The 22519-nt window shown below is 44.4% G+C and overlaps 2 protein-coding genes across 4 annotated transcripts; both read left to right on the top strand.

Moving 5' to 3' along the window:
* Window positions 1-3027, top strand: LOC125542277. 3 transcript variants are annotated; one of them, XM_048705240.1, is made up of 4 exons: window positions 1-167; window positions 1175-1313; window positions 2357-2437; window positions 2527-3027. In XM_048705240.1, exons 2-4 carry the CDS (start codon window positions 1191-1193, stop codon window positions 2746-2748), a joined length of 426 nt encoding a protein of 141 aa, XP_048561197.1. In that variant the 5' UTR covers window positions 1-167; window positions 1175-1190; the 3' UTR covers window positions 2749-3027. The 3 variants fall into 3 exon arrangements, with proteins under 3 accessions (XP_048561197.1, XP_048561198.1, XP_048561196.1); XM_048705241.1 differs by having other exon boundaries at window positions 1-205; XM_048705239.1 differs by lacking the exon at window positions 1-167 and adding an exon at window positions 257-502.
* A 4982-nt stretch (window positions 3028-8009) lies between these two features.
* On the top strand, window positions 8010-16431 carry LOC125542276 (paired amphipathic helix protein Sin3-like 3). Its single transcript, XM_048705238.1, has 23 exons — window positions 8010-8385; window positions 8729-8989; window positions 9111-9282; window positions 9375-9473; window positions 9567-9725; window positions 10190-10496; window positions 10808-10941; window positions 11082-11157; window positions 11263-11292; window positions 11378-11619; window positions 11727-11881; window positions 11963-12090; window positions 12192-12446; window positions 12545-13162; window positions 13262-13347; window positions 13725-14378; window positions 14457-14557; window positions 14646-14784; window positions 14872-15024; window positions 15179-15342; window positions 15433-15544; window positions 15630-15808; window positions 16031-16431. The coding sequence occupies exons 1-22, from the start codon at window positions 8291-8293 to the stop codon at window positions 15780-15782; spliced, it is 4293 nt and encodes a 1430-aa protein (XP_048561195.1). The 5' UTR covers window positions 8010-8290; the 3' UTR covers window positions 15783-15808; window positions 16031-16431.
* Window positions 16432-22519: the final 6088 nt, after the last annotated feature.

Genomic DNA, 22519 nt, shown 5'->3' with positions numbered 1-22519 from the left:
GGGAACCCCCACCGCTTCCTCTCCTCCCTTTCCCCTCCCCCCACCGCCCCCCGCCCGAATATTCCAAGCTTGCGTCTTGCGGCGGCGGCGGCGGCGAGCAGACGGAGCCCAGGCCGGAGGAGGCCCCGGACCCCGATCCCGCCTCCAGTCGGCCCGCCCGGCGAGAGGTGCGTGCGACCCTCGCTCCTCCCCTCCCACAACACCGGTACCATTTCATCCGCAGAGGCTCGATCCATATCCTTTTCTTGCCGTGGCCGGAGCTCGCCCTTCTTCCGGCCGCCGCGCCCGGCCTAAATGCCGGCCGCCGCGCGCATTCGAATCGAATTGGTCCCCTCGGCCGCGCCCGCGGTCTGTTTACTTAATTTTAATCCATCCACTCGTTTTCGTGCCCCAATCCTGCCCACCCAGCTTCCTCCCCTCCCCTCCCCGGGGCCGCCTCGTTCCGAGGCAGTATGATGAGGCCGTGGCGGCATCGGCATGCGGAGATCCTCAACATTCATCGGTGCAATTCGTCCTCTCTCATCTCTGTTTAGTCCTCTGTTTTTCATTTAGTTCCTGTGAGTTTCCTGCTGGATATCAATCTGTCACTTGCGGAATCACTGTCCGCTATTAGGAAGAATATAGTTTGCCCCCTCTCAAAACTTACCTATATTTTCTTGGCTGCTGGAGTATAGTTTTCAGTCCATTGGTTCATCCCCAAATCAGACGATCCATGGTAAAACTGAAGGTGAACTGTTCAAAAATAATAATTCATCCTAGACTAGACAGACAGAGTGCTCTGTACGCAATGAAGGAAGAAAAAAACAAGCGTATGCTGTTGGTGCTTATCCTAATCAGTCTGGTGCCCCTGTCAGTTGGCACGTACTGAAATTCTACACTAGTCTGGTGGCCGTTTCGGTTGGCATGTACTTACTGGAATCCTACACTAGTTTATCTGGTGGGTTTTGGTGATCACTCACTTGAACAATGATGGCCGAACAATCGACAGTGTTTCTTGTGGTTGACGTTGTTTTGCCTTTTTCCTGTTGGTTGTATATATATATATATGCAGTTCAGGGCCTAGCTATACACTACTTGTTGGCTCTAGTTCAGAGTTGAGAGTTGAGACTGCTTGTTATGTAGTACTAAGTGTGTGTCTGCAGTCATGGTAATTGGTGTTTCTTATGGATCACAGAGGCAACGGAGCTACTATGCCTGGAGCAGATGAGGCGTTTCCGGCAGAGTCGAGAACGACGCTGTTCTTTGGGGCTGTGACATCTAAATCGGAGCCGCTGACCTTTGAAGAGTCCCTCAGATTTGTCAAGAAAGTGAAGGTGAGTTCCTGTGTTCCAACACTTTATTTATTTATTTATTTCTGCTGTTACATGATTTATATCCTTCTGGTTATAGTGTGAATCTTGCATCACTACTTCACCTCGTTTCATTTCTTGATGTATGTTAAATATTGTTTATGCTTGGAACAACTCCCCCTTGTGAGACCCTGATGGATGCCTCAGTTCGTATAGTTATCAAGTATGAACAGACCACACTTAGCAAGTAGTAGAAGTGCAGAACTCTCTTCTGTTGCTCAACTGTTTTCAGGTGAGTTCTATAGGTCTAGAATATACAGCAAAAACTGGGAGGGTGGGCATAAAGAACGCCAGGTCATGGGTTAGTTCAGTCACAAACCTTTGGCACTGTCATCAGGAATATTATTACACACTCTTTTGGTGATTCTAGACAGTTTTGAAAAGAAAAAGAAGCACACTATTCTTCGTAAAAAATTTAGGGAAGAACTAGACCATTCTTAGCCAACTTAGTGAACTTACGGTCAGTATTCTCTGGGTCTGTCCGAACCAAACATCTTATCTGCATCAGAATCTCATACCGTTTATATTCTATTAACAAAAGGAACCAGATACCCTCCATGTAACACTGGTTCGGACTAGTAGAAGTGTAGAACTCTCTGCTTTTGCTTAACTGTTTCCAGGTGAGTTGCGTAGAGCTAGAATATACAGCAAATAATGGGAGGGAGGGGGGAGTTAAGGATGCAAGGCCATGGGTTAGTGCAGTCACAAACTTCTGGTACTATCATAAGGGATAGTGTTAGTACAAGCTCTTTTGGTGATTCTAGACTGTTTTGAAAATAAAAGAACCAGACTATTGTTAGCCAACTTACGGTCAATACACTCTGGGTCTCTCTGGATCAAACCTCTTGTCTGCATCAGAATCTCATACTGTTTATTCTTCCTCTTAACAAAAGGAACCTTATACCCTCCATCTAACACTGCTACGTACTCTGTTTATATTCTCTTCCAACATACAAGCGAAGCGAAATCCGCAATCGAAAACCTTGATCAAGTGTCTTCTGTTTCAGGCTCGCAACTACATGCTGTACCTGTCGCTGTTCGACATCCTGGGCAGGACGGAGCTGTCCCAGCTGGAGGCCTACCAAACAGTATGAAACTACGAGTGCCATTGTACCCCCTTTTTGAACCAATCTCTGAAATCACCGATTGAACGATGCACACATGTTTTGCTGTGCAGCTGCAGCTGCTGTTCCGCGACCACCCGGACCTGCACGAAGGGCTCGAGAAGTTCAGGCCCCCGATGCCCACGAAGCACGCCGCGGCGAACAGCAACCTCTGGCCGTGGGTTTTCGCGTGCGCCGCCGTCCCGCTGGTCGCAATGAGCCTGATCCCGGCGCTGGGGAACCCGGTGCTGTGGCTCGTCCAGCAGACGCTCGGCGAGAAGATGAGGGCTGCGTGATTCGAGTCCGATTCCATTCGGCCACTAGAGTTGCAGGGCATGTTGCTCGTCGGCTGGCCGCTAGGTTTATCAATCCCGTCAACCAATAATGTAATTAATTGACACATGGTCGTGTGTGTGTGTGTGGCTGGTGTATATATAGTTAGAACAAGCAAAGAACATCATCATTGGATGGGATGGGAGGAAATTCAGGGTTTATTGTGCTACGCAGTATCAGGTAGGCACTGGGAAGAAAGAAATTTGGTCACAGACCTGCAGGTCAGGTCTTTGCAACACCCAGTTATGCTCTCCAATGCTGGGTCGAACTTGGCTTGCTTATTATTTTTATCTGCATATATGTGTGTGATGATACTGCGTCTCGCGGTTGAACTCTCTCTAGCTGCTGTTGCGGCCATAGGATGGATCAGACTGTGGCACAAATGCCTCGTGAACTGTGCAGACAAACGTTTCCAGAAGATCGAAACTACTTCCTGTTTGGTGACGTATAATGTCTTATAAAAGTTTACAATGGATTCAAAAGAAAGTTTGCAAATTCAAAAAAGCTCATGAATTCTAAAAAAGGTTGGGAATTTTGAAAAAGATTCATGGATTTCGAAAAAAGTTCATTGATTTTGGCAAACAATGTTCAGCAATTTGACAAAAGTTCATCGATTTTGAAAACAAAACACGAATTCTACAAAAGTTCACAATTTTGAAAGAAAAGTTCATCGATTTTGACAACAAATCTCCTGTTTAAAAAGTTCATAGATTTTGGCAAACAAATTCATGGGCTTTGAAAAAAAATCACGAATTCTAAAAATGTTAACAGATTTTGACAAAAAAATCTCGTGTTTAAAAGAAGTTCATCGATTCTGGCCAAAAAAACACGAATTTGAAAAAAGATCATGGATTTTAAAAAATAAAAAATTCTAAAAAAAGCTCGGAATTTTGAAAGAAAAGTTTTCATGGATTTTGACAAAAATCTCGTGTTTAAAGAAAGTTCATTGATTTTCGCAAAAAAATCATGAATTTGAAAAAAGTTCATGGACTTAGCAAAAAAACAAGAATTCTAGAAAAAGCTCGGAATCTTGAAAGAAAAGTTCACAGATTTTGACAAAAAGTCTTGTGTTTAATAAAAGTTCATCGATTTTGGAAAAAAATCATGAATTTGAAAAAAGTTCATAATTATGAAAGAAAAGTTCACGGATTTTGACAAGAAATATCAGGTTTAATAAAAGTTCACCGACTTTCGAAAAAATCATGAATTTGAAAAAGTTCAGAATTTTGAAAGAAAAGTTCACAGATATTAACAAAAAAATCTCGTGTTAAAAAAATTCATCGATTTTGGGAAAACATCACGAATTTGAAAAATGTTCGTGGATTTTGGAAAAATAAAGTCATGATTTTGAAAAAAACATCACGAATTTGAAAAAAATCGTTGATTCAAAAAACGTTCGCAAATTTTGGAAAAAGATATTGTACTTAAAACAAGATCATCAGTTTTGAAAAAAAAAGTTCATGAATTTAAAGAAACTTCATGGATTTAAGAAAAAAATCATAAATTTAGTTTTTTCTAATTTTGAAAAGAAATCATGGATTTGAGAAAAGGGAAAACAGAAATTAAAAACTGAATAAACCATTCAGAAAACCAGGGAAAAGGAAAACAAAAACCGATCAGAAGCTTCCCAAAACCAGTTAGCTCTGACTGGGCATAGAATCGGCTGGGTCGTTTCCAGAAAATTGCAACAACGTCAAACAAGAAAAATAATTAAATGAGTCGAGGGCCAAGTGGAGAAGGGAGTGTGCGCTGGTTTACAGTTTGCACTGTAATCGCCGCCTGGAAGCATCTCTAGCAGACCCCTCAAACCGCGGAACTCAGTTCACGAAAAACGCATTTTAAGAGTTGGTTTGAGCCGCGGCCGAACAAACCCTTGAACTTAAACTGTAAAATCGAATATTCGTATATATTTTTTCCCACGTCTTCTTCTTTCTTTCGCTCGTGTCCACGATCAATTAGCTCGCTCCTCCGAAACGAGCGGACAACCCACGAAGCGGCCAAATACAAAGCCGTCGTCCAGCTAGCTCAAAGCGACCAAATACGAAGCCGCCAACGATCAAATACAGCGCACGAAGCCGAATCAATCAAGGAGCTAGCACGAATCAATCAAGGAGCTAGCTAGCTGAATCGATCGATTCGGCGAACCTAGCTAGCTCCTCCGTCGGGCGGACGGCCGGTGGGTGCAACGGCCGGGGACGGGTGGACGGGGTGCGATTCATGAAGGTTACTATGGCAGTTAGATTTCCGTCAACGGTCTTTGGCGTATAGAGGGCACCCTCGGGCTGCCTTCAAAATCCTTATTTTCACGGGTTAGGCCGGGATGTTTTCCGCGTCCCTTAAAAAAGTTTACGGGTTGGAGTCGTTTATGGATTCTATTCAGATCGTTTTTACCGTCTAAAACTGTAATCTGGCGGTTATTTTACAGTTTTGTGTGTTTTAAAGGGTATGTTGAAGATGCTCTGAAGCGTTGAATAGGGATCGGGTCATGCTTTTGGGTCGATCAGGGCTTGGGGTTGTGTATTGCAATGTCGTTTACAGCGCAGGCACGCAAAGAGAGCGCAGCATGTGCTCCAAGTTTGCGACTGGTGTGCTATTTAACTCAAACTTTATAGCCCCCTCGTACCATAGGATGTCAAACGCTCTGTTAAAGTTGAACCAAAGATAAAGAGTCAGTACGAGCAGCATTACAACCATGATCGCTCGTATTGACCGCCGTGACGTGCACCAGGAGCCCGATTCAGTTTGGATTTTGCTCGAGTTTTTTTGGTTTGTTTCCTGATTGTTTTTCAATCTACCTTATCTGGAGATTACTTACAACCTAACCATCTTATATACTGGTGTACACAATGAAACTTTGTATACTGCATGACAAGCTTTTTTTTGAAAAAGACTAAACATTTTGTACACGATTAGCAGAAAAAGGAACAAAGAAAATGATAAAAACGGGAAAACAAAAATGCAATGACAAAATGAAAAGAAAAACTTACATAACATAAAACAACAAAAGGCCAAAAAGGGAACAACAATAAAAACACACACCAAACCGGTTAGAAAACACCCGACCAACTCACTCGAAGCAAGCTTGTGTGGAAATAATGAAAAATAAGTGCCTCATGGGCTGTGGCCCACGAACCGGCTCATGTAGTCATGCCATAATGTATGCTCGTGATAGGCGAGAAATACCTTTTGCGACCCGTGTAGTCCATGGGGCGTGTCTTGTGAGCGGATTAGCCTGGACACGTCATTTCAGTTACTATTATGCGATAATTGGGATCGCATTAAACATATCCTACCTTTTGTACGCTCTTATGCGCGCAAGTCCATGCACATCAGAAGAGTCCTTTGTTTAGGTCAGGTATAGGTTTCCCATATCGTCTCTTTCCCCACTCTCCAACTCCTCCAAGCGACTGCCTCTCCCTCGCGCCGCATCTCGTGCTCCGGTGAGGAGAGGTTGTTCCATGGAGTGTGCGTGCTTGTGGCAGCGGGCACATCTGGCATCGGAGGATGATGTTTAAGGGGAGGATCGGCGGTGGCAGTGACGGTGTTTAAGGATGTTTGCCATCACGTGCACCAGGAGCCCGATTTAGTTTAGATTTCGCTCAATTTTATTTGGTTTGTTTCCTAATCCTTTTTAATCTACCTTATCACGAGATTACTTGCGACCTAACCTTCTTGTATACTGCTTGTACACAATGAACCTTTGTATAATACATGGATTTTTTTAAAGAGTGTGCACATTTTGGACATGATGAGCATAAAAAGGAACAAGGAAAAGAATAAAAATGGAAAAGGAAAAATATAATGAAGAAATGAAAAGAAAAACTTACATAACATAGAACAGCATAAAACGAAAAAGGAAACGAAAATAAAAACACATAGTAAATCGGTGCAAAAACACCAGACCAGCTCACTCGAAGCAAGCTTGCGGTGAAAGAATGAAAAATAGCCGCCTCATGGGCTGCGCGACCCACAAACCGTCTCTTCTAGTCATTGCCATAATGACACTCTTGATGGGCGATAAATAGCTTTTACGACACGTATGCTGCGTGGGGGGCGTGTCGTGTGAGCGGATTGGCCCAGACACATCAGTTCAGTTACTATTATGTGATAATTAAAACCGCACTAAACCGCCTCGTGCCGCGTCTTGTGCCTTGGAGAGGAGAGGCTGTTTCCGGGAGTGCGCGTGCTTGTGGCAGCGGGCAGATCCAGCGCCGAAGGAGGCTCCAGGGAGATCGACCGCGGCGGTGGCGGGCAGATCCAACGCCGAAGAAGGCCCCGGGGAGATCGGCGGCGGCGGTGTGCAGATCCAGCGTCGGAGGAGGCCCGGGGGAGATAGGCGGCGGTGGCTGCGGGCAGATCCAGCGTCGGAGAAGGTCCGGGGGAGATTGGCGGTGGTGGCGGTAGATCCAGCGTCGGAGGAGGCCCAGGGGAGATCGGGGGCGGCGGCGGCGGTGGATCCAGCGCCGGAGAAGGCCTGGGGGAGATCGGAGGCAGCGGCAGCGGTGGGCAGATCCAGCGCCGGAGGAGGCCCAGGGGAGATCGGGGGCGGCGGCGGTAGATCCAGCGCCGGAGGAGGCCTAGGGGAGATCGGCGGCAGCAGCAACGGTGGGCAGATCCAGCGCCGGAGGAGGCCCAGGGGAGATCGGCGGCGGCAGCGACAGCGGTGTTTAAGAAGGTTTGTCGTCGCGTGCACCAGGAGCCCGATCTAGTTTGGATTTTGCTCGATTTTATTTGGTTTGTTGCCTAATCCTTTTTAATCTACCTTACTTATCTTGAGTTTAGTCCTTTTTAATCTCTTACCCTCACCCTCACTTGCCCCATCCGAGGGGCGCCGCCGCCGCGCGCGCCCGATGCTTCATTTCGGTTACGATACCACAACCGAAATAACATTAAACTCGTCCCGCCATTATCGACCCTCCTCGGCACAACCGAAGAAGGCATGTGTGCGGACTTTTGGATGAGCCGGCCGAGGCATGAATTCACCCGAATTCGAAATCCAAATCCAAAAAACCACCCCACCCACACCACAGCACGTAGCCCGTGTGCCGTGCGTGGCGTGCGTTACCCACACGACGCAAAGGAAGCAGAGGCGAGCCCGGTGAGGTCACCGTCCCCTGGGCCGATCGGGGCCGTCCGTGCGGGCCTTATCCCCGATCCGACGGCCCCCGCGCGCGCCCGGTAGGTTTACGCCGTTCTTAAGGCGTCCTTCTTCGTCCCCCGGCCTCGTCTCGCTTCGCTCCTCTTCTCTTCCATCTCACCCCGCTGCCTCGCCCCTCTCCTCCCCCCACCCTCCAAGCGATTGCCTTTGCGCTCGCCGTCCGGCTCGCCTTCTCTCGTGCCGCGTGCGCCTCCGGGGAACTTCTTGTGCTCGCGGCAGCGGGCAGATCCGGTGTTCAGGGCGGCCCGGGCGGAGGATCGGCGCCGGCGGCCGCGTTCGGGAGGAATCGCCGGTGGTTTGCTTCGGTCAAGGAGAGGAGGAGGAGGAGGCCGGTGCATGGTGGCCTGATGAAGCGCTCCAGGGAGGACGCGCTCGCCGCCGCCGGGTCGCAGCCCAGCAAGCGCATCACCACCAGCAGCGCCGCCGTCGCTCGATCCGATCCGTGAGTACCACCGCTCGCCCGCCGACTCGCCTCCCCGGCCGTCGGGTCCGAGGGGGTTCGGTTTTTTCTTTCCCCTGTTCCTCTTATCCACTACGGTTTCGAGCTTTTTTCGCGGAAATAGGGAGGTGGGTTTCGTGCTTGACGGGGTCGCCGGCGGGGCGAAACCGAAATAATCCTCGCCGACGGGGACGAATTCGGGGCTGGTTCTGGTTTCGGTCCCGAATTCGCGCTCCTTCGTCCCAATTCCAACCCCGCGCCGCCCAAAAATGGTGTTTTGGGGGGACGGCGGAGTCTCCGCACGGTTCTGACCCGGCGATCTGACGGTTTGGCCTCTCTCGTGCAGGTCGCCGCCGCAGCCCATGCCTCCGGCGGGGTCGGGGTCGGCCCTGGTGCCGGCGCCGCCGCCCCAGGCCGTGGCCGCCGTGCCGACGCAGCCCTCCGGCGGGTCTGGGGCCGCCACTGCTGCCGCGGCTGCCGCCGCCGGCCAGAAGCTGACGACCAACGACGCCCTCGTCTACCTCAAGGCCGTCAAGGACAAGTTCCAGGACAACCGCGCCAAGTACGAGGAGTTCCTCGAGGTCATGCGCGACTTCAAGAGCGAGAGGTGGTCTGCTGCTCCCTTTTCCCAGCCGGATCCATACTTATGTTTCACATAATAATTCCCCCCCCTGGGTCGGCATACCGATGTTTCTAGTTGTCTGAAATGCTCTGATTTTCGGCCGCAGGATCGACACCAACGGGGTGATTATCCGCGTGAAGACCCTCTTCAACGGGTACCCCGAGCTGATCCTGGGATTCAACACCTTCTTGCCCAAGGGCTTTGCAATCAGGCTGCAGCAGGATGAGAAGAAGCCTGTGGATTTCGCGGAGGCTATCAACTTCGTGAACAAGATTAAGGTATAAAACACATAGGCTCAACCGTCATCATGTGAAGCTGCGATGTATGTATGCACCGATCCGTCATGTGACGGCCTCCCCTTGTACAACAGAGTCGGTTCCAGCGCGACGAGCATGTCTACAAGTCTTTCCTGGACATCCTCAACATGTACCGCAAGGATAACAAGTCCATCCAAGATGTTTACCATGAGGTGCCCATTTCATTTCCTTTTTGGTGTATTTCATTTTAACTCATTACTCTTCTTTCATTACAGTCTAGAGTTTAACACGTTTTTTTTTGGCAGGTTGCTGTGCTGTTCAGCAACCACAAAGACTTGCTCGAAGAATTCCAGCACTTCTTGCCTGATACCTCGGTGTCTCCGCAAGCAGGGGCCGCTCCAAGAGGCGGCTTAGTTAAGCGGGAAGCTCTAATGCCCCCTGCTAGTAGGGGTCACATTGAAAAGGTATAAATCACATGAGGGTTGTTTTGTAAGCTTCATTAGTGACTGGCTAAATAGCTGGCAGAAAATAGCGACGAAAGGCGCCTGATATGTATCTTAATTATAATATTTCCTAGAATTTTGGGGTATGGCTGTTCTTGCTTTCCATTTTCTAATGAGTGAAATACATTTCACGTCGTGCACACACGGCTTTCATATAGGTGAAAATGCTTAGATGCTTAACAAATTCTTCTTAAATTTGCATGATATTTGGTGTATTCATCAGCCAGTTCTATGTCTGTTAACTAAATATTGGAATCCAAGTAATTTTAATGTTTTCCGTTGATGTGATCGGGCTGAGCTGAGGTCAACACGATACTAATCATATGTTTTATCACATTAGACATGTTTTCTGCATTGATATTGCAACCATGAGGTAATTATTGTATAAAGTTGCCTGATCTGTCATCTTATGTCTCATTCCTCAGCCTAGGGCTTTTCCGTCTCATACCGACCGTGACGCCAGTGTCGATCGTCCTGACGTGGACCATGATCGCCAAAGACAACGGGAGAAGAACAAGGAACGCAAGGCAGAAAGAGATAGAAGAGATTATGATAGAGATGAGAAGGATGTTGAACAAGACAGCAAAGAGGTGGATGTTGGCCAGCGTAAGCGCAAACCTTTTCCAAGCGCAAACCTTGCAGGTGCTGAGGCACACCAAGGAGGCCACCCTGAGATTCATGGAATTAATAGTGCCTCTGCCTCATCGTATGATAACAAGGACGCGTTAAAGAGTAAGTTTCTCTGAATTAGTAAGTAGATAATATTTCTGGCCAGTATGGCAGTTTGTTGCTTTACATCACTGTTCATATGATCACTAAAGTGCAATGCTGCATGACCTTAAAATGTGTGCCCTTACAGATACACCATTTGTTGAATAAGCCTGTTGTATAACTCTGTTTCAGTGTAGTCTTCTGGTGTCTATGTTAGATACTCAGAAACAATGGCTGAATACAGTCAGTATCGTTTTTATACCTGGAGAAAACTTTTGTGTGCTTTCCACTTGCATATTACTTACATCCACAAATTTTCCTTGCAACATTAGGTGGATACACACAGGAGTTCCATTTCTGCGAAAAAGTCAAGGAGAAGCTGGAATATGATGCTTACCAGGAGTTCTTGAAATGCCTTCACATCTACAGCCAGGAAATTATTACGAGAAGTGAACTGAAGAACTTGGTGGGTTTCTGTTGGACTTATGCTTTTATTCAATATTTAAGCTTCAGTTGCTTCACTAAGTATGCTCAAGGATCTTTCCCTTATCTGTTTGGTCTTAATTAGTTATAAGTGACTCATGCATGTCCTCACTGATTTTACAGGTGAGCGATATACTACAACACTACCCAGATCTTATGGATGGATTTAATGAATTCTTGGAACATTGTGAAAATATAGGTAAATTGCATACCTAATTAGTGTATATTGATGACCATCTTGCAGGATTTACATCACTGCTTCTGAATTTCATTTAATTCTGTCTGTTTTTTTCCCACTCTGCAGATGGATTTCTGGCTGGAGTCTTCAGTAAAAGTATGTGCTATTTGCTTCAAACGTTGTATCCCTTTTTCTAAATCATTTTGAATTTTCTTGTTAACACTAATTATCTGGATTGAAGAGCAACCTGGAAGGCTAATTAAAACAGAGGATAAAGAAAGGGATAAGGAGCATGAGAGGGAGGATAGGAACAGAGACCGGGACAAGGAAAGAGAAAAGGAACGGGAAAGGCTGCATCCAAAGGAAGGTCCTAGCCAGAAACCCTCGATTGTCAAAGAGAAGTATCTATGCAAACCAATATCAGAGCTTGATCTCTCAAATTGTCAGCGATGCACTCCAAGTTACCGGCTTCTACCTAAAAATGTAAGATAGTGTTGCTTCCGCTGTTCTTTTTCATGCTGTGTTTCATATAACATTTGGTTTCATTTTTTGTTTCATCTAACTAACATTTGGTTTAATCCTGTTTTCAGTACCCAATGCCTCCGGCAGGCAACAAGACTGATCTTGGTGCCACGGTTCTTAATGATCACTGGGTGTCAGTGACATCAGGGAGTGAAGACTATTCGTTTAAGCACATGCGCAAGAATCAGTATGAAGAAAGTTTATTTAGATGCGAAGATGACAGGTATGTATTATCCCATGTAAACTGCTCTGTTTGTTGGATCATCTATTGATGCTGGCTACAAATTGATCTGAATGTTTCCAGGTTCGAGTTGGATATGCTGTTGGAGTCAGTTAATGCAGCAACTAAGCGCGTCGAGGAGTTGATAGAAAAAATGCAAGATAACTCAGTAAAACCAGAAAGCCCAATACGCATCGATGAGCACTTAACTCGTAAGTACACTTGTGTTCAGCATATGTTGATACTGTTTGGTGATACTTGAACTGAATGGAGCTTGACTAGTTGTTTTGGCTTATTAACCACTGCCTTGCAGCTTTGAATCTAAGGTGCATTGAACGGTTATATGGTGACCATGGTCTGGATGTGATGGACGTTCTTCGAAGAAATGCTAGTGTTGCGCTGCCAGTTATCTTATCTAGGCTAAAACAAAAGCAGGAGGAATGGTCAAGGTGTCGATCAGATTTCAACAAGGTTTGGGCTGACATTTATGCCAAAAATTACCACAAGTCACTTGATCATCGCAGTTTCTATTTCAAGCAGCAAGACTCGAAGAATCTCAGCACAAAATGTATGTAAACCTTTTATATATACATGCAAATTTTTCTTATGGTTCCAGCCTTGCCTGGTTGCCTAATTTTACTTGATTCTGTTTTGTTGCCTGTGCAGCTCTATTGACCGAGATTAAAGAAATTAATGAGAAGAAAAGAAAGGAAGACGATGTCCTCATTGCTATTGCTGCTGGAAATAGGCGGCCTATAGTTCCCAACATGTCATTTGAGTATGTAGATGCAAATATCCACGACGATCTTTATAAGATCGTGAAGTACTCGTGTGGAGAAGTCTGTGGCTCGGACCAACTGGACAAAGTGATGAGGATTTGGACAACTTTTCTGGAGCCTATTTTGGGCATTCCGTCTCGATCCCACGGCGCCGTGGATGCAGATCTAACTAAACCCAAGAATGGCATCACAAAATCTGGTATTGCAAATGTGGGGGAAAGCAATGCTTCTCCTGATGGAGTTGCTGCCCAGCAAGGCCATGGTGATGAAAGCATGCAACAGGAACAAGCACCATCAGCTGTGGCTAGATTGTCTAGGTTAGCGAAAGGAGTTGCAGCAGACTCCCAAAATGGTTCCCATGATGCAGATCGAACTGCTCGTAGAGATGAGGAAGCATCAAATGCTGCACTAAATGAAGTATCTGCAGTAAGCACCCAGAACATGCCTACCGAGAGATCAGCAGGACAACATAGCCATATGAAGGGAAACTCTGAAACCACGCCAGGTTTGCATTTCTGATAGTTGGATACTTTCTTATTTGTTATAATTTGTAACTTGATTAGGTCTATTTTTGCCAGTTCTAATGATTTGTCTTGCCTGCCAGGAGTGAATGCATCTAAAAGTTCACATGCTGGAGTTAGTATGGCTGCCGGTGCCAGGGCTGGCCATGAAGTATTACCATCTACTGAGGTATATAACGTCTTGTGAGCTCAATTTACTCCCCACCTTTGTTAACTACGCCAGGACTTCCAATGAAGTATTACCGCCAGTTCGTGTGCTGGAGGTCGTATGGCTGCTCATGCCAGGGCTGGCATGCTTTTTCTTTTTCTTTTTATAAGGGTTGTTTTCCCATTCTTGTCTATCTTCCTTTTTTTCCTTTTTGTTGGTGTCTTTTGCTGCCTTTTTTTGCCCGCCCATTTTATCTGTCTTCTGCTCTGTTAATAGCGATGCTTGGAATGTTTGTGCTTGTGTTGAGTTGTATCCGTTCATCAAAGGCAAAGTGCAGATTAATCTTTTTTACCCATATATTCATTCAACACCATGCTCATATGTTTCTTTGGCAATAGGGTGGAGAGACTGGCAAGTCAGGATCATCTTTAAATGGTGGGGCTACCAGCGAGGGTAACAAAGGGCGCCTATTTAATGAAGCTGCTGCGTCCCACAATACATCGAAAGTTGAACGAGAAGAAGGTGAATTATCGCCTAATGGAGATTTTGAAGAGGACAATTTTGTGCCTTTCGAAGATGGCGCATCTAAAACAAAGGAAGGTTCTACAAGCAGAACATTCAAGGTTAGACCTGGTCAAGTGGAGCCTCATGCCGAGGCAGCCGGCGAGAACGATGCTGATGATGAGGAAAGCACTCAAAGGTCTACCGAGGACAGTGAGAATGCTTCTGAGGCCGGTGAAGATGCATCAGGAAGTGAATCTGGTGATGGCGAGCACGGTTCTCCCGAAGATCATGATGAGGAAGAAGATATGGATCATGATCAGGATCCGAAGGCAGAAAGTGAGGGTGAGGCAGAGGGGACAACTGAGACCCATGACGTTGAAGGAGGAATGTCATTACTCGGAATATCATTGCCTTCATCCGAACGCTTTCTGTACTCGGCTAAACCACTGGCCAAGCATGTTCCCACATCTTTACATGGTCGGGAAGATAGATCGTCACATGTATTTTATGGGAATGATTCATTTTACATCTTGTTCAGGCTGCACCAGGTGAGCTTTGCAAGAAGTGTTGTTGACCCTATGTGTTTGCGTGTGCTCTCCTTTGCTAAACTAACTTATCAATTGCAGATGCTGTACGAACGACTGCTTTCAGCAAAGACAAACTCTTCGAGTGCTGAAAAGAAATGGAGAACCTCCAAGGATACAAACCCCCCTGACCTATATGCAAGGTAATATTGCTTTTTTCGAATTGTTCAGTTGCTTATACCATACCCTGTCCATCTATATGACCGTAATTGGTCTGTCATTTTAATGAAGGTTCATAAAGGCACTCTACAACTTGCTTGATGGCACTTCTGATAATACCAAATTTGAGGATGACTGCCGTGCTATTATTGGGACCCAGTCATACGTTCTCTTTACTTTGGATAAACTGATATACAAAGTTGTGAAGCAGGTAAGTTGAGTGAGCCGTCCCCTGTTTTTATTATTTCGCTCTGGGTTGGCTGCTGCAACATTCATTCTTGTTCTTCCCTGGCATCAGCTTCAAGCTATAGCGACAGATGAAATGGACAGCAAGCTTCTCCAGCTTTATATGTATGAGAAGTCAAGATCCCCTGGGAGGTTCTTTGATCTGGTCTATCATGAAAACGCCCGTGTCCTGCTCCATGATGAGAGCATGTATCGATTCGAATGTGTAAGCCTCATTCTACTCTGCATAGTACCATGGTTAACTATAGATAAAGAAAAAGCTGTTCAGTTTCTGTTGCAAATGAACTGGTTTGCTTGCACTGCAAATTTGGTAATTAATTGTCCTGGAATGATAAATTTAATTTTCTCCCAAATTACAGTGCTCAAGTCCAATGAGGGTGTCTATTCAGCTGATGGAATATGGTCATGAGAAGCCTGAGGTGACTGCGGTATCCATTGAGCCAAATTTTGCCTCTTATCTTTTCAGCGAGTATCTGTCAAATTCGTCAGGCACGATGCTGCCTGAAGGTGTCTTCCTTGGAAGGTATCCCCGACCTCTACGCCCCACAACTAGATTGAAGCTCCTGATTACTTCTCTCCTGTTCTAATCCATTATCTCACGATGTTCTTCCAGGAACAAGCGGAAACATTCAAATGACGGCGAGCCTTCAGATTCGTTGAAGGCCATGGATGGTATCAAAGTTGCTAATGGTCTTGAATGCAAGATATCCTGCAAGACCTCTAAGGTACTGCATCTTTATTTAATTCGGAATTCCATGCTTTCAGTTCTCCCTGGATATTATAGTATATCTTACAATGCCATATATGCAGGTCTCCTATGTCCTTGACACCGAAGATTTCTTGTTTCGGTTGAGAAAGAGGAGGAGGCTTTCACCCGGTGGAAATGTGGCCGACAAGTCGCCGACCTCCAAAAAATATGATGCAAAAGTGCAGCGCTTTCATTTATTTCTATCCAAGCCTTAAGAGGGCCATAGGCAAAAAAAACATTGGTAATTCTGCTATGTTCTGATCCCTTCATCACTTTATCTCATTGTGCTGTCTATTCTTGATAGTATCTCTTTCCTAAATTGCACTCCCTTTATACGGAGAAAGGTTTGGGAGATTGTTATAAAGTTAGTTTTTTTTTCAGCTCAAGAAAGTGCTATCCCAGACAAAATTGCATGATTTTGTATAACAAGGCATTGATTTCTTTTTTGGCATGCGCCTTGCAGACATTGTATCCAGATCAGGAGATGCTGCTGGGGTTGTGACCGCCTTGCTCTTGCTTCGATAGTGACAAGAAGAATAATAATAAATCAGCTGGGCGCTGGATAGATGACATACCCGGTAAATACAGCAAAGCAAAGCATGTTAGGGCCACCTCGGTCAGCCTTAGGCCGCGCCGAAAAAGATGTGTGTTTGTAAATATGTATGGTCAGAAGAAGGATGTTGTTTGTTCTGTTAACCTGTTACCTGTAGCGTCTTTTTGGTCGTAGGAGAAGGATTCTATTGAAGTGGTTATCACCATTTGTTGATGCTGGTATAGGTCTCCTGTTATGTCGTGTTGACCGTCAGTTTTTCGGTTCAAGATATGTAGCCTTGGTCAGTTAAATGCAACAGTCATTGTTTTTAATGCGTCGTCTGTGACCAGATTATGTTTAGTGTGCTACTGTATAATGTTTTGTCTTAAGATGACCTTGGCATTGTAGCTATGTCTCGCCAATTGCGAGACTTGGCTCCGTCTCGCATCTGGGGAGCATGCTACTGTAAGAGGAGTTTTTCGTGGTTATCGTTGGATTGGCCACCTGAAGTCTGCATGTTAAACCTTGTGTTATACAGTACATTTCATGGAATGAAATGAGGGTGTGTGCCTTAATGTTGAAAACCATTATAGTTCGTAAATATGCATCCCCTTGTTAGGATCTTGTACATCAAAGGTTAAGGACTGTCAAAATGAAGAAGAACATGTCTGGATGTTAAGTACTGAAAGTGCTATCTCTGTCCCCTCTAGGATCAGTAAACTACATATGTGGTTGAAATGTCTGTTTACTGTGTTTGTGTGTTGGGATTGTTTGCCAGGAGAAAGCTTTTCACCCATCAGGAAGCAAGCGAGTTTTATCGTACCAAGCTGCAGAGTGAAACGCTGAATCTCAAAACTAGGTGAGCATGTGAGCGTGCAGTCCGTGCCAATTGAAAATGGACTCGTGCATTCAGTGGCGACCGAGTTTTTGAAATTTCGTGGCGGACCGACTTTTCAAACTTCCAAACTCAACAAAGTTTTGATTGAACCTAAGCTTTATGCAAGAGCATGTCTACAGCCTACCCCCAACCTCACTGCCACCAGCCATGATTTCCAGCATACTTTTTGAAACACAAAACACTGAACCCAGAGCTTCATTACCTCTAGCCGCACTTTTCACAGCTATGGGATGGGAACAGAGCTCCTACTCTGTTTCTTCATCAAAGAAGAAAAAAACTGAGATAGAGAGAACTCATTTGTTCCTTCAGAACGAAAAACAAAGCCATCTGGGTCTCAACTTCTATTCATTTTTTCAAAAGAAATACTACCTTTTACTTTATTTATAAGTTATATATTTTTAAAGTTTAGTATTTTTCATGATTTTCTAAAAAATAATGAATATTTTACCTAACTAAGAATATATTTAAAAGTTCCTGATTTTTAAAAATATTTTAAACTATTTTAAAAATTAATAACAATTTTATGAATATTTTTGGATAATATATTTTTAAAATCTGCTAAAATCTAATAGCCGATTTATTTTCAATAATATTTTAAATTTGATGAATAGAAAAAAAAAGAGAAAACTGGGGCTGGTAGCAGCAGCTGGAGCAGCTAGTTTTTGCTTTCGGGCAGCCGATTTTTCTTCCAAGCACGTAAGATAACGAGGAACACGAGCATTGTTCTTGGGTCTGCCTGTCTGCTCGTCGAGTTGCCAGTAGGGCAAAGCGCTCCCGGGCATGGGCCAGCCCCAAGAAGAATTTGTTGCAACTACTTTAGTGATCTAAACGCTCTTATATTAGTTTACAGAGGAAGTATATGCATCTCTTAGAAGTACATAAATATTATTTGAAAGACATACACTATTTGTATAAGCACTTTTCATCATCAACGCTTGTCGTCCTAGTCATAGGAATTGTCCTCTTCCTATTACTGAAACGGCGAGCGTTAATGGTGAAACCTTTACCAATACGGACCTCATGGAGACAAAGCTTTCATTTTACGCTTTGAAGCACAAGGAGCTTGGAAAGAAGGGGGACAAGGAGCATGCTCGCAAGATCAACGCCGAGGTCAATGAGTTGTTCGACCAACTTCAGAGGGAAGATTGGGATGACATCGACTCGGACGATGACGACTTCTACGGGTACCTTGCGTGTACGAAGGCAGGTTCCCCGTGATGGTCTAGTGTAGAAGTGAGGAGGAGGACTGTGATGTTCTATCGTATTACAGTTTAATTATCTAGTTCATTTTAATGTTTAATGTTGAACATTTCATACTAGAGTTTGAATATTTGGAGAATGCAAGGAATCACCATGTGGTCTTTGATGAATAAAGCTTGGTTTACCCCTCAAAAGAAAAGTTGATGCTACTCCCCTGATGTAGGAAAAACCCTATTTGACGCTTACTGCATCAAAAAGGCATTGTTTCACAAAGACCCAATCGATACGAGTGAACATGGGACAACTCATTTTAATCTATTCATTGTCTCTGCATCCCGGTTTTGTGAACCTTCTAGATGGTTTGATGCCGGGTTTTATGATTTGGGGACCATCTAGAAGGTTCATGAATCAGTTTTTTTCTTTTTACCCTTTTATGTTACTTTTTTAGTCTTTTTTGTTTTTAAATCACAAAATACAAAAATATGTTTATCATCTTTAAAAACTTGTTCATTTATAAAAAATTGAAATTTTCAAAGTTTGTCTACGTTTTAAAAACTATTCTTAAAAAAGGATTTCCAAATTTGTTGATGCTTTTTGAAAAATATTAGTAGTTCCAAATTTTTTGTTCTCGTTTAGAAAAAATGTTCAGAGTTTCAAAATTTGTTCATGTTTTCAAAACTTTTCAATTTTCCAAAATGGTTTAGAATATCAATTTTTGCTTCTCGTTTTTCAAAATTTGTTCAGAATTTCGAAAGCTGTTCTTTTTATCAAAGATTATTCATGTTTTCAAAAAACAATGTAGCAGATCGCGTGGAGTCGTGGACGAAAACTGAAAATGTAGCAGATGGGCCTCAATACAACTTCTTTGATTGAGAACAAAAACTGAAAGGAAAGAGAAGGAAATATTTTTGCAAAATCACAAAAAGACGAACATGTTTTTTGTGATGAAAATGATGAATGAATCCCTAAAAAAATGACAAATAATTTTTTGTGCTAATATAACCGGGGTGCCTACATTTTTTGTGCTAACGACGAACAAAACTATTCGTGTTTTCAAAATACATTCAGATTTTCAAAATTTGTTCCTGTTTTAAAAAAATTTTCAATTTTGCAAAAAATTTTAGAATTTAAATTTTTTTCTTCTTGTTTTTTAATTTTTTATAATTCCAAAAGGTTTTCTTTTTTCAAATATTATTCATGTTTTCCAAAAAATAGCATTTTCAAAAAGTAGAGTTCCAAATTTGGTCTCTCTTTGAAAATTTGTTCATAATTCCAAATTTGGTTCTCATTTACCAAAGTCGTTCAGAATTTCAAAATGTGTTCAATTGTTTTAATGATTTTCTAGTTTTTCAACAAATAGTTTGCATTTTTCAAAATTTTATCATAATTTTGAATAAATGTTTGCGTTAAAAAAATGCATTCAAACATGCCGCTTTGCATAGTTCTTAGAACTCCACGGCTGCTCAGTTGTCATGAAAGCTAGCTCCATCGTGTGCTTCGGCTCGTTTGCCTGAGAACGGGTAGTCCTATGTTCGATTACCGCGACATGCAGTAATTTTGGCGATTTTCCAGTAACTCACTACGCTGCTGGGCCGGCCCAGTTGATTGGTATTTTTGCCATTTTTCAGTGTATTACGCTGCTGGGCTGGCCCAATAGATTGGTATTTTTTTTATTTTTCACTGTTTCACTATGGTGGTGGGCCGGTCCGGTTGACTGTGTCGAGGTACCGCGTGTACTTTTCGGCACCCGTACAATTGATAAAAAAGAACGTTGTAATTAACCACTACTAGAAAGACTTACTCTTTGACTTCTCTGACTAAGTTAAAGCCCGGTTTTGCTGCTAAGGGCATGTACAATGGTGCTATCTTAGGAGTGCCATGTAGGATAAATGATGAGGTGAAGAAGAGAGAACTCTTTAGAAAAAGGCTTGTGTTGTCTTATTTAAGATAAGACAAGAGATGATATCTTAGCACAATATGTGTCACCATGTTTTTAGGAATAACTAGCTATGAAGATAAGGCTAAGAAATGATCCATCCCCATATGGATATGGATACGGTAGCCGGCTATCCAACCGCATCCCCTAAATGTCCGCCTAGGTCCTGCCTTGTTCATTTGAAATGCATAGCGATATGAGAGCAAATTAGAGTGCGGTTGTAGCACGTCAGCATCTTGGGGCTTGCTTTGATCCTGGCATGGAACTTTTTTTGGACCCAGACGTGAAGTCTATTAGTTGATGTCGTCCTCGGCCATCTCTACCCCGTAGCAGGATTGGATCTCCACGGCACAATTCATATCATGGCTGGTGTCCGCTCCTCCACTGGCCACGCTTGGCTCCTTGCCGGTGCTCTCGGGCGGGCGGCGACTGTTGCCTCCGCTGTTGCTCCTTGGGCGGGCGGAGCTAGCTAGCTTCCACGCACCGCGGCTAGAGCTAGCATGCCACCGTCGAGTGTCATAGTCATCAGTGAGAAAAAAGCGAATGGCTTGCTGCCAGTGCGCCATCCCCCGTCGGAAGTGCGGATTCGCTTTCTTTCCAGCCGTCAGACTCAACAGTGTCTGCCCTTCTCTCTCCGCTCTCCTCGTCACGCCCAGCCATTGGATGAGGAATAAACCGTTGGATGGATGCTTCTTGTAGTACGTACGTAGCTCTTTTCCCCGTTGGGTTGGGTTTGGTTTTTCACAACTCGCGGGCTGCACCTGTAACATCGCCGCCCGCCATCGCCCGACGACCGAGCAGCCCGCTATTGTCCGCCATCCCTGCCCTCCGGAGCTACAAACCGTCTTCTTCTTCCTCTGCTCCACGCCATTCCTTCCGGTCCATCCATGGCAGCTCTACGGCGCCGTGATTCTTGTCTGCTGCCTGGATGCCTAGGACGCTGCTGTGATTCCTGGCCGCGACGCCAGGTTCGGATCGCTAGTCCACCATGCGATCGTTTCCGGTCAAAATTTTCCGTACAGCAACCGGATCACTGGTTTTCTTTCTTTCTTTTTTCGCAAACTATTGAGCCGCTCTTGTTTTTCGATGCCAACTTATATAATTGCAAGCCAGGTTCCTGGTTAGGGAAAGATCTGTTAGGTGTAAACACAAGTAGTAGAAACAACTTCTGAACTGTGTGCGTGCGTGTGTGTGTGTGTGTCCCAGTTGTAGTACGTGCCACGTTTTGCACTTCTCAACTGATGACCTGACTTTATCGCAGATGATTGCGCTTCTCAACTTCTGACGCTCTTGTTTTTATCGCAGCATGAACAATCGAGGTCGTGGGTGTGGGCGTGGGCACATGGATATGATGATGCTCTGGCTCTTAGGTTTCACAATGTGAGTTTGTCCCCCAGATTATTGCTACTCACACACACCTAGCGTTTTAAAGCGATTCCGCTTGATGCTTGCTCTTGTTGATCATGTTTGTAGCAAGGAAAGGACTATAGGTGTATAACTGTTGCGCTCCCCGTACATGTCCGGTGGCAAGTTGACGAGAGCTGTGTCTTGAACGCGATCGCGCACGTTGTGGAGTCCCGGAAGAAGGCACATCTGCTTGACTTGACCTACTTCCGTTTGGCCAAGACAAACATAAAGTGATCACATCCCTCAACCTGCTCAGGGATAAAGGTGTCCTTGCATACTTCAACGGCAGGAGGAAGCTAGAGAAGATTTCCGGCTACGAGTGTCACCGACGTATGGATGCATATCAGGTCTTCGCCGTGCTTGCACTAGTAGAAAACGGAATTTTAGCGCCGGTTCGTAATTGATTTTTAATTTTTTTGAATTATTTGATGATTTAGTCTCTAATCACCTCTCTTAACTGCTCAAGTGTGGATCACTCATTCCAAATCATCTAACTTCCCGACCGGTCACCCATCCCTCTCACTAGTCCAGCCCGAGCACGCTTAACTTTCGGGTTCTATTCTCCTTCGTTTCCGAGTCTGCACTTATTGTTTTCCTGACAATAGTAAGATGTCAATCCTATTAACCCTCAAGAGTTTAGCTTGAGCATGAAGTCACACATTTCACCGTTTGAGTTTGAAACTATTATTCTAAAAAACAGTAATTATTTAGTAACGCTAATATTTCTTGAATAAGTTTGACCATAGTTTGACCATATTTGACCAAAATTCAAAAAACTGAAATAATTTTTTAGTAACACTAATATTCTTGAATAATTATGTAGTAACATTAATACTTCTTGAATAAGTAGTTTGACCAGATTTAACCAAATTTTTTTAAACAAACTGAAATTTGACCATATCTTTTTTCCTTTTGGAATTTGAGGATTCTAAAAAATTCCAAACAGGCCGTAGGCGGTCTCCACCGGATGCGGATTTTC

This window comes from Triticum urartu, chromosome 3, assembly GCF_003073215.2.
Source record: "Triticum urartu cultivar G1812 chromosome 3, Tu2.1, whole genome shotgun sequence".
Taxonomy (NCBI): Eukaryota; Viridiplantae; Streptophyta; class Magnoliopsida; order Poales; family Poaceae; genus Triticum; species Triticum urartu.
This window is presented reverse-complemented; position numbering and strand designations above follow the sequence as displayed.

Excerpts from the sequence above, each read along its gene's own strand:
- LOC125542277 (XM_048705239.1), top strand. The coding sequence starts at position 453 with ATGATGAGGCCGTGGCGGCATCGGCATGCGGAGATCCTCAACATTCAT. Across the intron at positions 503-1,174 it reads GAGATCCTCAACATTCATCG|AGGCAACGGAGCTACTATGC; the intron begins GTGCAATTCGTC and ends TATGGATCACAG. Across the intron at positions 1,314-2,356 it reads GATTTGTCAAGAAAGTGAAG|GCTCGCAACTACATGCTGTA; the intron begins GTGAGTTCCTGT and ends CTTCTGTTTCAG.
- LOC125542276 (XM_048705238.1), top strand. The coding sequence starts at position 8,291 with ATGAAGCGCTCCAGGGAGGACGCGCTCGCCGCCGCCGGGTCGCAGCCC. Across the intron at positions 10,497-10,807 it reads TAACAAGGACGCGTTAAAGA|GTGGATACACACAGGAGTTC; the intron begins GTAAGTTTCTCT and ends TTGCAACATTAG. Across the intron at positions 13,163-13,261 it reads AAACTCTGAAACCACGCCAG|GAGTGAATGCATCTAAAAGT; the intron begins GTTTGCATTTCT and ends CTTGCCTGCCAG.